Genomic DNA, 15,215 nt, shown 5'->3' with positions numbered 1-15,215 from the left:
GATCAGTTAGAGATATATGCAGTGGTTGCAATGGAAGAAGAATGACTTGAGAGACAATCAAACTCACATCGTGGTTCTGTTAAAGGCCACAAATATATTCGACATGATTTTAGTCAAGGCCATGAAAGGCTTTTTCTTGACTATTTTGCTGAACCACCTATATATCCCTCCAATTTATTTCGGAGGAGATTTCGGATGCGCCGTTCTCTTTTTCTCCAAATTCAAGCAACAATAGAAGCACATTATCCATACTTCGTCCAAAAAAGAAATGCTACCAGAATGCTCGGTTTATCTTCTCTTAAAAAAATGACCGCCGTACTTAGGATGCTTGCTTATGGAATAACGGTTGATTATATGGATGAATATCTGAGGATCGGAGAAAGTACCGCACTGGATAGTCTGAAAAAGTTTGTTAAAGCTATTGTAGTAATTTTTTTAGATAAGTACTTAAGGTCACCATACAACGATGATATTGCTAGATTGCTAGCAGTTGGTGAAAGTCGCGGTTTTCCTAGAATGTTGGGGAGTATAGATTGTATGCACTGGAAATGGAAAAATTGTTCGACTGCGTTAAGCAGAATGTATACTTGTCATATTCATGAACCAACAATTATTTTGGAAGCAGTGGCGTCGTATGATCTTTGCATATGGCATGCATTTTTTGGGTTACCAGGATCTCATAATGACATCAACCTGCTAGATCGATCTCCTATATTTGCCAAGCTTGCTAAAGGCCACTGTCCTCTAGTCAATCACTCAATCAATGGTAATGACTATACAATGGGATATTACCTTGCTGATGGAATATATCCACAATGGTCAACATTTGTAAAAACAATTCCATGTGCACGAGGAAACAAGAAAAAAGTATTTTGCTTCAGCTCAAGAGTCCACCAGAAAGGATATTGTAATAACCCTCACGCTATCCTAACCATACTTATATGCATTCGTGTGATTTTGTCTTGTAAACTTGCATTTCGAGTCTTGTCCTTGTTCGTTTAAGTGTTACAGTAAGTTTTGTACCTTGCTTGGTTTGGGTTTAGCCGAAGTCATTTTCAGTCTAGAATTATCTTGGAACCACCTTGTTTAACCTCTACCTTTGCTTTGACATACTGACCGAGATGTCATTATCTAGGCCGAGGTGTTCATCACCAAGGCCGAGGTGTGAATCATCTGGGCCGAGATGTTACCTTTACACCCAAGTGATCCTGTCTCGGAGTGGTATGACCTAGACCGAGGTGTGGCACATCTAGGCCAAGGTGTGGCACAGCTTAGTCAAGTGTTGTCCTTCCTAGCCGAGGTCATTGTTCCCTACTTGCCGATGTCTTGTTATTAGCCGAGATCATTAATCGCCAGAGTGCCCATGCCGTCTTGCTTGTTGAACACACTTTGTCATAGTTTTGTCTTGTCACTCAGCCACCTTTCTGTGTAGCACCAACCAGCCGCTGCCACGTGCCTCTGTAGAGGGTTAACTTAGCCAGCAGACTTAAAAGCGTATCATTTGCTATATGTCTTTGTTTGTGAGGAGAGAGAAGCTCTAGAAGAAGGAGAAGAAGCTTAGAGTGAGAGAGTGAGTTTCGAGCTTGATTCCTAGATATCAAACCATTAGATTCGCGTATTGAGGTTAGATTCTTGATCTACCCTTGTCATTCTTATTGATCATCTAGCTGCATTGCATGATCGAACCCGTTTTGCATGTCATGCATCGATTTAAAGTTGGTTTTAGGCCTCGTTTGGGAACAGGCTAATTTAGTAACTTTTTGGCTATTTGGCTAAAAAAGTAGGTAAAAAAAACTTATATGTTTGGGATGACTTTTTGGCTAATTACGAAAAGATGTGCAAAATGTAAAGAGAAAAGAGAATCTTTGACTTTTTGGTATGAGTTGTTGGCTTTTTGGCTAAAAGGGTAACTTTTTGGCTTTTTGGCTAAAAATGTAAGTCCCCAAACGGAGCCTAGAAAGAGAAAATGGTGTTCATGTGTTCACGAAAGAAAAGTCTTATTTGATCTGAAAGTTTGCATTAAGTTTCGTGTTTTTGTGTTTGTCCTCACTAGATCCTTGAATATGGGTATCCAGGTCCATGTTTTTGAACTCATAGCATGAAACCACAGATTTTGTAATAGAAAATCACGATCTTTGCATTCATCCTCCTCATATTCATGTTCATCTTGTTCTTCAAGGAAGGGAAACCTAGATTTTCCCGACTTCACTCCTTTGGATGTGACCATCGAGGCCACACCGCGGTCAGAGGATGTAGAACCTCGGCCTAGACCTGGTAGTCGCCCAGCATGTTTTCCGAGATAAAGGATTGTGTTTGTTTGATTTGACTTAGTCTTGGGGAATGCCGAGACCATCTGCATGCATGTGAAACCTGTTTGAAAGTGCATTCAATAGATTTTGCCATGTGTTTGTAGGGTTTGGACTTGCCTCGACCCCGACGTTTGAAGAACTAAGTGAGTGGAATCTTTAATAAAGCTATGTTATAATGCTTTGATAAAGTCTTGTTTTGCTTATTTTGGAAATTATTTGTAAGCATGAATGTTTATTCCTAATTGGAAAATATATATTCTTGTTTTGATGACATTCTTGGAAGTCCGTACGTGCTAAGGGACTATAAGCATTTGTAGCACAAAGTTTGGAAGTCCGTACGTGCTAAGGGACTATAAGCATTTGTAGCACAAAGTTTGGAAGTCCATATGTGCTAAGGGACTATAAGCATTTGTAGCCCAAAGTTTGGAAGTCCGTGCGTGCTAGGGGACTCTAAGAATTAGTAGCACAAGTCCTTAGTGTCCGGGGACTATAATGCAACGACACCATCGAATTGAGATATCTCCCTTGTCTTGCCTTGTTTGCCACTGACGGTTTACCGAGTGGGTTTTGTTTGCCGAGATGTCATCACTTGTATTATAATGATATTAGTAAGCATCCTTTGAAACTTGACAGATTTGGAAGATGGACTCGGTTCATCCCTTGACTTGCACTATTATGTTATGTATTGTTGTTAAAGATCTTGAATACCAGCCATGCAAACCCCTTTATTTCTTATACCATTCACTGAGTATCCAAGCTCACCCTCTCTCTATATATATGTAGGTGATGAGCAGGAAGGCGGTGACGCCTAGGTGTGACTCGCAGGCTTGTTTTGGGTTTTTGTCATGTCGGCTTAATTTGTATTCATGTCGGCAGTCTTGAAAACTATGCTTCTCGGCTTACAATGCTTGTAATTTACACATGTCGGCTGGAGAAGCCTTTTGATCAAGATGTACAAAAATGTATTTTGAACTTTATTGTATTTGTATCCAAGTTGTAATATTATGTAAAGTTGTATGCCATTCCATGTAACTTACGCACTGCTCTTATGGACCACTTGTATTTTAAGATTATTGCTTCCGCACTTGTGAGCCCAATATATAATTATACTCTGTTTGTGTGTGAATTTTGAATGTTGGCCTTCGGTGATCTCGAATTACTGGCCATCACGGCACTAAACCACTAGGGGCGGTTTGGGGTCGTGACAAAATGGTATCAGAGCATAGTACGTTATTCACACACTTTGAGTCCTAAAGAGCATAGGATGTCCCTTAGGATGATTTTAGGATTTGCATCATATTGCTTGCTACTTGACAAGGTGTGCATCATCTCGGCATAACCATTTATTATTTGCATACATGGTTCTTGGCTCAGTTGTTTTAAGGTTGTATTTTGCCTGCTCATAGCATCATGAGGAGAGGTAGACCATCAGTTGGCCGAGATCAATCAGAGGATAGATTGGACAGATTGGTTGAAGGCTTAACCCATGAATTGAGGCAGATGAGGCAACAGAATGCAAGTGCTACATCTACCCCGGCCGAACAGACGGATGACTGACATGCAGCTCCGCCTCTTCCAGTGCCCCAAGTACCTCCACAGCCAGCCTTGTATGGAGAGGGGACGATGACTTTGATTAAAGAGTTCAAGAAGATGAACCCACCAAGATTCACAGGGGACATAGAGCCGATGAAGGCCGAGGCGTGGGTTTTAGAAATGGAAAAGTTGTTCGAAATCTTTCCTAGCACCGACCCTCAGAAGGTGACATTAGCAGCATTCACATTAGACGACGACGCTCGAAGGTGGTGGATGATGATCCGGGAGGCTAATCCTGGTTTAACTTGGGCCAGATTTTTAGAACTGTTTTACAACAAGCATTTTCCGCTTAGCGTTCGGGATCGCAAGACCACAGAGTTCCAGACTCTGACACAAGGCAACAGAACAGTGGCAGAGTACGACCGTGCCTTCACCGAATTGGCAAGATATGCGCCCCATATGGTCAGTGATGAGTATAGGAAAGCCAGAAAGTTTGAAAGTGGACTACGTGGACCAATCCAGGATCGGGTCAACATGCTTAATCTGCCGACTTACGCCGAGGTGTTAGACAAGGCCATCTTGGCGGAAGCTAACTTATACCGATATCAAAGTTCAGGAGAGAGTCAGAGGAAGAGACAGAACTATGAAGGTTGTCGGATGCCGTTTAATGCCAAGAAGAAGGCGAATGTGGGCAGTTCCAGCAACTCAGATCGGGACGGAAATACTAAGCCGACGTGTGCGAGTTGTGGGAAGCCGCATCTCGGGGTTTGTCGCTGGGCGACAGGAGCTTGCTTTGAATGTGGGGAGATAGGCCACCGTGTGAAAGACTGTCCAAAGGCAAGAGCTAGTGATGGTAAGAAAAATGGGAGCACCTCGGGCTCTGCACAAGGAAGCAACGTCGGAAGGACACAGATGAGACAGGGCAGAGTTTTTGCCCTAGTGCCAGGAGACACCCAGAATGCTGAAACGGTAGTGTCAGGTACACTCTCAATTTGCTCTCAAGTTGCATACGTCTTGATTGATCCGTGCTCTACACATTCTTTTGTATCTGTTAAATTTGCCGAGAAGTTGAACAGACCGTTAGAACCCTTTGATTATGTGCTATCTGTATCTACTCCATCTGGGGGAACTATAATTATAGCATCCATATTTAGGGCGTGTGTTGTGGTGATTGAGGACGTTGAATTATTAGCTGATTTGATGCCGTTAAGTATGACCCACTTTGATGTCATATTGGGAATGGATTGGTTAGTAGCGCATCATGCATCCATTAATTGTGTTACTAAGAGCTTTACATTAAAGACCCCAACCAAAATCGACGTCTTTTTCCAGGGTAAAGGAGTAGTACCTCCACCATACTTGATCTCATCCATGAAAGCCTATAAGTTGATCCAAAAAGGGTGTCCGGGTTATTTGTGCAGTATACTAAGTGATTTGAATGGAAGTGTTGAGTTAGCCGACATACCAGTTGTTAAGGAATTTCCCGACGTCTTTCCAAACGAGCTGCCTGGCCACTTAGTCGATAGAGAAATAGAGTTTACCGTGGACCTCATGTCGGGAACGCAACCTATCTCCAGAACACCCTATAGGATGGCCCCTGCTGAACTTAGAGAACTGAAGCTACAGTTACAAGAATTGTTGGATAAGGGATTCATTAGGCCGAGCACTTCACCGTGAGGAGCACCCGTTTTATTTGTTAAGAAGAAGGATGGCACGCTTCACCTTTGCATTGATTACAGAGAACTTAATAAGGTAACCATCAAGAACAAGTACCCATTGCCTAGGATTGACGATTTGCTTGATCAATTACAAGGGGCACGAGTCTTTTCCAAGATTGACCTTAGATCGGGCTACCATCAGCTGAAGGTTAAAACCAATGATATTGAGAAGACTGCTTTTCGGACAAGGTATGGCCACTACGAATTTTTGGTAATGCCTTTCGGAGTGACCAATGCTCCTGCAGCGTTCATGGACTTGATGAACAGAGTCTTTAAGCCGTATCTAGATGAGTTCGCAGTTGTTTTTATTGACGACATATTAATCTATTCCAAGAGTACAATTGAGCACGAGAATCACCTGAGGCTTGCCCTGCAAATCTTAAGAGACAAGAAGTTGTACGCCAAGTTGAGTAAGTGTGAATTTTGGCTTTCTAGCATCTAATTTTTAGGGCATGTGATTAATGAAGAGGGTATATCAGTTGATCCGAGTAAGATTGAGGCCATTGTGAATTGGCCGACGCCGACCAACGTGTCCGAGGTTCGTAGTTTTCTGGGCTTGGCAGGTTATTACAGAAAGTTTGTGAAGGACTTCTCAAGGATAGCAGTACCATTGACACAACTAACTAAGAAAGGAACAACATATGAATGGACCGATGATAGAGAATCAGCCTTCCAAGAGTTGAAGACAAGGTTAGTTACGGCACCAGTCCTTGTACTCCCGTCAGGTAATGAGGAATTTCAGATTTTCAGCGATGCATCGCATAAGGGTTTGGGTTGTGTGTTAATGCAAGGGGGCAGAGTCATAGCATATGCATCCTGCCAGTTGAAACTTCATGAGAAGAACTATCCAACCCATGATCTAGAGCTAGCAGCCGTGGTGTTTGCCTTGAAGATTTGGCGCCACTACTTGTATGGAGCCTCCTGCCAAGTTTTTACAGATCACAAGAGTTTGAAGTACTTATTCACACAAAAGGAACTAAATTTGAGGCAGAGGAGATGGCTTGAATTATTGAAGGATTACGACATGCAAATTCAGTATCACCCAGGTAAAGCAAACTCGGTAACCGACGCATTGAGTGGGAAGTCAGTGGGAAGTATGGCATGCCTAGCCATGATTTCAGTGGAGCTGACTACTATTGGGGAAGTAAAGGCAAGGCAAATGGAGGATGGATTCCTAAAGAAAGTAGCCGACGAGATTACCACCAAGCCGAAGTCGGGTTACACCCTTGAGAATGGAGTGCTTAAGTTTGAAGGAAGATTATGCGTGGCTGACGTCCCAGAATTGAAAAGAAGGATTTTGCAAGACTCTCATGGATCCAGATTTGCAGTTCATCCAGGGAACACCAAGATGTATCAAGATGTAAAACAGATCTTTTGGTGGCCGAATATGAAAAGAGAGATAGCCGAGTTCGTGTCTCAGTGTTTGTATTGTCAACAAGTGAAAGCGGAACATCAGAGGCCGGCAGGACTTCTCCAACCTTTGCTGATTCCTGAGTGGAAATGGGAAGACATCTCCATGGACTTTGTGATTGGTTTGCCGAAGACCTGGAAAGGAATGGATTCGATCTGGGTTATAATCGACAGGTTAACGAAGTCAGCGCATTTCTTGCCGGTTAGGACTTTGTTCAGTGCTGATCGACTTACTGTGTTATATATGAACGAGATCGTTAGACTTCATGGTGTACCGATGTCCATCGTGTCGGACTGAGATCCGAAATTTGTTTCCAGATTTTGGCAGAGTTTACAAAGGGCTTTAGGGACCGAATTGAGGTTTAGTACAGATTTTCATCCCCAGACCGATGGCCAAACAGAGAGAACAATTCAAGCACTTGAAGATATGCTTAGACTGTGTGTATTGGACTTCAAGGGAAGCTGGGAAGAGCATTTGCTGTTAGTAGAGTTCGCTTACAACAACAGCTATCAAGCTAGCATTGGCATGGCACCGTATGAAGCTTTGTATGGAAGGAAGTGCAGATCGCCGATATGTTGGACTGAAGTGGAAGATAAAGCTTTGATTGGTCCTGAGTTAGTTCAGGTTACAACCGAGAAGATTAAGCTCATTCGACAAAGAATCAAGTGTGCTCAGAGTCGACAGAAAAGTTATGCCGATCAGAGAAGAAGGGAGTTGGAATTTGAAATTGGGGATCATGTATTCCTGAAGGTTTCACCAGTGAAAGGAGTTTCAAGATTTGGGAAGAAGGGTTAATTGGCATCCCGTTACATTGGACTGTTTGAAATCCTTGAGAAAGTTAACCCGGTTGCCTACAGACTTGCTTTACCACCGAGATTAAGTCAAGTTCATAATGTGTTTCATATCTCGATGTTGAGGAGGTATATGCGGGATCCACTACACGTGATCGATCATTTCGGGATTGTGGTTGATGAAGGCCTAAGCTATGAAGAAGAGCCAATACGCAACATCGATAGACAAGTGAGGCGATTGAGAAATAAGGTAATACCGATGGTGAAGATTGAATGGAAAGAGCATTACGGCAAGGATGCTACATGGGAAATGGAAGAGGAAATGAAAGTCCGATACCTGGAATTATTCTCGAACCAAGGTACCTCAAGTTTGGGGACCAAACTCCTTTAAGGGGGGTAGGATGTAATAATCCTCACGCTATCCTAACCATACTTATATGCATTCGTGTGATTTTGTCTTGTACACTTGCATTTCGAGTCTTGTCCTTGTTCGTTTAAGTGTTACAGTAAGTTTTGTACCTTGCTTGGTTTGGGTTTAGCCGAAGTCATTTTCAGTCTAGAATTATCTTGGAACCACCTTGTTTAACCTCTACCTTTGCTTTGACATACTGACCGAGATGTCATTATCTAGGCCGAGGTGTTCATCACCAAGGCCGATGTGTGAATCATCTGGGCCGAGATGTTACCTTTACACCCAAGTGATCCTGTCTCGGAGTGGTATGACCTAGACCGAGGTGTGGCACATCTAGGCCAAGGTGTGGCACAGCTTAGTCAAGTGTTGTCCTTCCTAGCCGAGGTCATTGTTCCCTACTTGCCGATGTCTTGTTATTAGCCGAGATCATTACTCGCCAGAGTGCCCATGCCGTCTTGCTTGTTGAACACACTTTGTCATAGTTTTGTCTTGTCACTCAGCCACCTTTCTGTGTAGCACCAACCAGCCGCTGCCACGTGCCTCTGTAGAGGGTTAACTCAGCCAGCAGACTTAGAAGCGTATCATTTGTTATATGTCTTTGTTTGTGAGGAGAGAGAAGCTCTAGAAGAAGGAGAAGAAGCTTAGAGTGAGAGAGTGAGTTTCGAGCTTGATTCCTAGAGATCAAACCATTAGATTCGCGTATTGAGGTTAGATTCTTGATCTACCCTTGTCATTCTTATTGATCATCTAGTTGCATTGCATGATCGAACCCGTTTTGCATGTCAAGCATCGATTTAAAGTTGGTTTTAGGCCTCGTTTGGGAACAGGCTAATTTAGTAACTTTTTGGCTATTTGGCTAAAAAAGTAGGTAAAAAAAACTTATATGTTTGGGATGACTTTTTGGCTAATTACGAAAAGATGTGCAAAATGTAGAGAGAAAAGAGAATCTTTGACTTTTTGGTATGAGTTGTTGGCTTTTTGGCTAAAAGGGTAACTTTTTGGCTTTTTGGCTAAAAATGTAAGTCTCCAAACGGAGCCTAGAAAGAGAAAATGGTGTTCATGTGTTCACGAAAGAAAAGTCTTATTTGATCTGAAAGTTTGCATTAAGTTTCGTGTTTTTGTGTTTGTCCTCACTAGATCCTTGAATATGGGTATCCAGGTCCATGTTTTTGAACTCATAGCATGAAACCACAGATTTTGTAATAGCAAATCACGATCTTTGCATTCATCCTCCTCATATTCATGTTCATCTTGTTCTTCAAGGAAGGGAAACCTAGATTTTCCCGACTTCACTCCTTTGGATGTGACCATCGAGGCCACACCGCGGTCAGAGGATGTAGAACCTCGGCCTAGACCTGGTAGTCGCCCAGCATGTTTTCCGAGATAAAGGATTGTGTTTGTTTGATTTGACTTAGTCTTCGGGAATGCCGAGACCATCTGCATGCATGTGAAACCTGTTTGAAAGTGCATTCAATAGATTTTGCCATGTGTTTGTAGGGTTTGGACTTGCCTCGACCCCGACGTTTGAAGAACTAAGTGAGTGGTATCTTTAATAAAGCTATGTTATAATGCTTTGATAAAGTCTTGTTTTGCTTATTTTGGAAATTATTTGTAAGCATGAATGTTTATTCCTAATTGGAAAATATATATTCTTGTTTTGATGACATTCTTGGAAGTCCGTACGTGCTAAGGGACTATAAGCATTTGTAGCACAAAGTTTGGAAGTCCGTACGTGCTAAGGGACTATAAGCATTTGTAGCACAAAGTTTGGAAGTCCGTGCGTGCTAAGGGACTATAAGCATTTGTAGCACAAAGTTTGGAAGTCCTTACGTGCTAAGGGACTATAAGCATTTGTAGCACAAAGTTTGGAAGTCCGTGCGTGCTAGGGGACTCTAAGAATTAGTAGCACAAGTCCTTAGTGTCCGGGGACTATAATGCAACGACACCATCGAATTGAGATATCTCCCTTGTCTTGCCTTGTTTGCCACTGACAGTTTACCGAGTGGGTTTTGTTTGCCGAGATGTCATCACTTGTATTATAATGATATTAGTAAGCATCCTTTGAAACTTGACAGATTTGGAAGATGGACTCGGTTCATCCCTTGACTTGCACTATTATGTTATGTATTGTCGTTAAAGATCTTGAATACCAGCCATGCAAACCCCTTTATTTCTTATACCATTCACTGAGTATCCAAGCTCACCCTCTCTCTATATATATGTAGGTGATGAGCAGGAAGGCGGTGACGCCTAGGTGTGACTCGCAGGCTTGTTTTGGGTTTTTGTCATGTCGGCTTAATTTGTATTCATGTCGGCAGTCTTGAAAACTATGCTTCTTGGCTTACAATGCTTGTAATTTACACATGTCGGCTGGAGAAGCCTTTTGATCAAGATGTACAAAAATGTATTTCGAACTTTATTGTATTTGTATCCAAGTTGTAATATTATGTAAAGTTGTATGCCATTCCATGTAACTTACGCACTGCTCTTATGGACCACTTGTATTTTAAGATTATTGCTTCCGCACTTGTGAGCCCCATATATAATTATACTCTGTTTGTGTGTGATTTTTGAATGTTGGCCTTCGGTGATATCGGATTACTGGCCATCACGGCACTAAACTACTAGGGGCGGTTTGGGGTCGTGACAGATATAGAGTGTGCATTTGGAGTGCCACAAGCTAGATTCGTGATAGTACGTCAACCTGCATGTTTTTGGAACACTAAGACTCTGAAATATGATATGAAGGCATGTGTGATATTGCATGACATGATCGTCGAGGATGAGTGTGATGTCAATGAATCAGAAGACTTCAATTATGATGCAATCGATGGAAGTTCACAAGAACTAGTCTCACACGAGCATACACCTAAATTTATGGAATTCATTCAAAATCATCATCGCATTAGGGACAAGGAAACTCATTCTTACCTCCAAGCTGACCTTGTTGAGCACTTGTGGCAAGTGCATGGACAATCATGCTAGAACTTTATTTTAATATAAATATTTAAATTGTATCACTTATTTTAGTTTAAGAAGTCTCGTATGCTATGTGTTAGACATATTGATTTTGATGATTGCTTTTGATTATGTTTTGATTTTTTTTTTAAACATGGATTATAATTAAAAAAACTTAATGTTTGATTTTTTTTTTTTTTGGATCAACAATAAAAGGAACTTTATTGATGCAGAAGGAAAAAAAACAGAACGCCAATATAAAACTAAGCATCTAGTAACAGCAGTAGCAACAAAACTCCCACCATTCCAAATCATTAAATTGCTTCTTACACTTGGACCATATTATTAGAATGGAGATGGTGTTTAAACAGATCAAGAATCAAGCACAAAATAGGCCCAAAACAGAGTGCAAAACAGCACCAGCAAAGCAACCGAAAACAAAGAAGGGGGGACATCCGGGGGGACATTCTCTTGGATGTCCGGCCCCTTGTCTGGGTTATTGTGTTCACCTACTCTGCTACAGCTGTTTTGCTTGTTGTTCTTCTGCTGTTTTGGCCATGAAATAACATCTGTTTAAGCTTAGTTTTGGTCTCATAAACAACATGGTCCATTACAAAATTCCAAGTATACATATCTCTAACTTTTTATCTCGACAACATGATTTCATAAACAACATGGTCCATTCCAACATCATGGTCCATAAACAAAATTCCTGCATTATAGTCAAAATACATTGCATTTTCATACCATGGTCCATTACCAAATTCTTGCACTATAGTAAATATGCATTACCTTTTCAGGCCATGGTCAATTACAAAATTTTCCTGTAGAGTTGAGACAAAATACATTAATTTCCATATCATAGCCCATAAATATATATATATATATATATTAACTTCCATAACCTGCAGTTATGTAGTTACTTTCCTTTTTCAAGGATTTCCAAACAGCGACGATCGTAATATTGTTGTTGCATTGGAGACAAACCACTAGTATTCATCAACATAATTCTCTCCTCCTCTTTAAGTTGTTTCGCTCTGAACATTTCATTTTTCATAGCAAGTCCTTCTTTCTCATGAAGAAGCCTTTGTTCCTCGTGTCGAAGTCCTTGTTCCTCCTGAACATATGCTTTCTCCAGGATTTCTACTTTCTTCTCACTATTCTTTTTATTATCTTCCTTTATCTTAGTTAGTATCCCAGCAAGAGGCGAAGTCATACAATCTCTACTCTTTCATTTCTTTATCTGTTCTTTTTCAGCTTTCCTGCCTATTGGTCTCTCCAAGTCTACAAAGGCATCATGCGATTCATCATCATCCCCTAGATTAACTGTATCTGGAGTAGAGGGGGGGATGGTGGTCAATGTTGGCTTTTATGTTGATATTTTTTTTTCACAATCCTCCACCCATTTTGCTTGGAACCTCAACAAATTCCAACAATGATCAAACTGAAATGAACGTTTATGCAATTCTTGGTATAATAGTTTTGCTTAAGAGATCTAAAATTAAAATATAAAAGTCAACAATTATAAAAGAATAATAATTGCAAAATGTATAATTTTTTTTAAAAAATTTATAAATTACCTTGTCTTGCTCTTTTATACCACTTTGATGCCTTGATTCAATTTGGTGAAAACATCCACAGAACTTATTTGTGCCAAGTTGAATGGTTGACCACCGATCCATTAGAGAGTTCACATTATGTTCATGATTGGAGGTCTTGTGTTTGTGGAAGTACTCATATACTCTTGACCAATATGTCTTATGTTTTTGCTCATTCCCATACACTGCATCCAAGCTAGTATTAAGCCATGCCGATACAATGAGATTGTCTTCATCTATAGTGAAGTTTCCACCACGTGATCTTTACTAGTGGATCCCATTTGAGGTGAGAATTGAGTTGTTTCAGCAGGTACTTGAGTATTTTGTTTCAAATTTTGATCCATTTGATCTTGAGAATCCATAAAAATTAAATCATCAAAGTTGGAATCCTCGTGCAAAAGATTGGTGAAGTATTTGCCTCCTTGTGAATCCATCCTTACATACTGAATAGAAAACACAAATAGAATTCAAACAAGAACTAACTATTTTTAACAATTCTATGTGCAGCATATGCAATATTTCTACTTACTACAAACCCATCAACAAAATTTCTTAATAATCCACCAAAACTGAAAAGTCATTAACAGGGCATTACCTTAATGAACAACTCTTATATAAATTATTTATTCCTATTCAACCACAAAGTCCATAAACTAGAAAAGTCACAGATTCTCATATAAATTTCTTTAAACCACAGATTTCTTCAATTTTTAGGAAGTAAAATTGATTGCAATCAAATTCTCAAAGCCCTCATATATATAAAATATCTATTCCTATTCAACCACAAACTTCATAAACCAGTAAATTAAAACAGATTCTCATATAAATTTCAAATTAACATCACCAAAACTAAAGCATCACATATATATTTGCAAGTTTTTGGTCTCTATTTGCTGAAGAAGCAAATAGAGAGATACACACTACATAGAGAGAAATATAATAGAAAAAGTAGGGTTTAGATTGGGAACAATGCAAAGAAAATACATAGCAGAAATTGCCTTTGGTGATGATGATGGCGAGAAAGAGCGACCTATACCCATGAAAGAGATTCGTGAGAGAGTCTTTGGCTGAGTTTTGGCACCCTCCAGTTTCCCTTCTGTTGGGTTGGGTTTCCCTCCTATGTGGAGGATGGCCCAAAATATTTAGTAAAGCCCATGTGAGTTCCAAAGCCCACATGGAAAGGTTATGTTTTTGAAATGTTCTGGCCCATGAGTGTATCATTACAAACCCTTTCTCTATAACTTAGAGAAAGAGATGCAGTAGCCACCAAAATAGAGAGGGCAGGAGATGCCAAGGCTTTGGAGAAATTCTGTCTAGCTTTGATCAAGCTATCTGATTGACATGCATTTGTGGTCCGATTGAGCTGAAATTTGGTAGGCGAGTTCACAACTCAAGACTCTAAATTCTGGACGGTGGAGATCAGATTTGGAGTATTCTACTGCTGGTTTTTTGGCCCGTGAACAGTACCCATTTTGGTGAGATCTTTCCTAAACGTTGTATTTTGATCTTTGGTTGCCAAGAAAGCTTATTTGTAAGTTGTTCTTGATTGTTTGCCTCTAGTTCTATCTAGAGAGAACTCTTGTATATCCATTATTTGTTGATAGTGGAGATATTTGGTGGACTACGGTCCCGTGGTTTTTCCTTTCTACATCGGGAAGGTTTTCCACGTTAAAAATTGTTGTCGCCTTGTTGTGTGATTGTTGGATCATCATTTTCAGATTATTTTCAGAATATATTATGCTCTATTAAATTGTTTCCTAATAGGTTCACACAAAGAGGGAGAATAAACTACTTCCGCTATTTTTGTGCCGGATTCGGATATTTCGAATTGGACTTTTGTTTGTTTTTCTCCCAACACCTTCCCACCTTCTACTGCAATAAAATAAGAATTTATCAATATAAGGGAGCTATAGTGACTCCCTACAAATAGGGAGTCACTGTAGCAATATTTATATTTAGGGGTTGGATAGGGGAACTGCTAGGGCTGTTTTTTGACAACAAAACTCCTTATTATAGCTAAAAAGGTAATATAAGGGTATTGTTGGGGATGCTCTTACATAATGTCTTAGGAGTCATCACAAAATTTCTTAGAATTTCCAACACTCCTTATTTTCAGCACTGAATGATCAGACTAAAATTAATGAAACCCATACCAAACGAAATTCAATTATTACGATATTTTAAATGGTACTAATTAATTGAGTTAGAAAAATATTTGGGGAAGAATACCGGGGCTAAAAATGATTTTAAAATGGAGAAATAAAATTTGGAAGAAAACTGGTTTCTGGGACAGTGAGTTACGGCAACTTCCAGTGCAGGTGTTCTGTGTTTGAAAAATAAAAAGGGGCCTCAAACGGTGTCAAAAAGAGGTATGGTCAAAATGGATTGCTAGATATTTGAGTTTAGAACATATGTACAGAAGAGTTTGAAGACTGAAAACCAATGAAAGATGGTCAAATAATTTTTCTAAGAAAATTGGACAGAT

At 40.2% G+C, this 15,215-nt stretch overlaps 1 protein-coding gene across 1 annotated transcript; it reads left to right on the top strand.

The window, feature by feature from the left end:
- The first annotated feature begins 306 nt into the window (after positions 1-306).
- On the top strand, positions 307-11,159 carry LOC145817460 (uncharacterized). The gene is made up of 2 exons (XM_082912738.1): positions 307-867; positions 10,923-11,159. Exons 1-2 carry the CDS (start codon positions 307-309, stop codon positions 11,157-11,159), a joined length of 798 nt encoding a protein of 265 aa, XP_082768864.1.
- The last annotated feature ends 4,056 nt before the right edge of the window (positions 11,160-15,215 follow it).

Source organism: Camellia sinensis, chromosome 2 (assembly GCF_055761805.1).
Source record: "Camellia sinensis isolate YWXY chromosome 2, ASM5576180v1, whole genome shotgun sequence".
Lineage (NCBI taxonomy): Eukaryota > Viridiplantae > Streptophyta > Magnoliopsida > Ericales > Theaceae > Camellia > Camellia sinensis.
The sequence above is the reverse complement of the archived record's forward strand: the minus strand, read 5'-3'. Positions and strand labels throughout refer to the sequence as shown.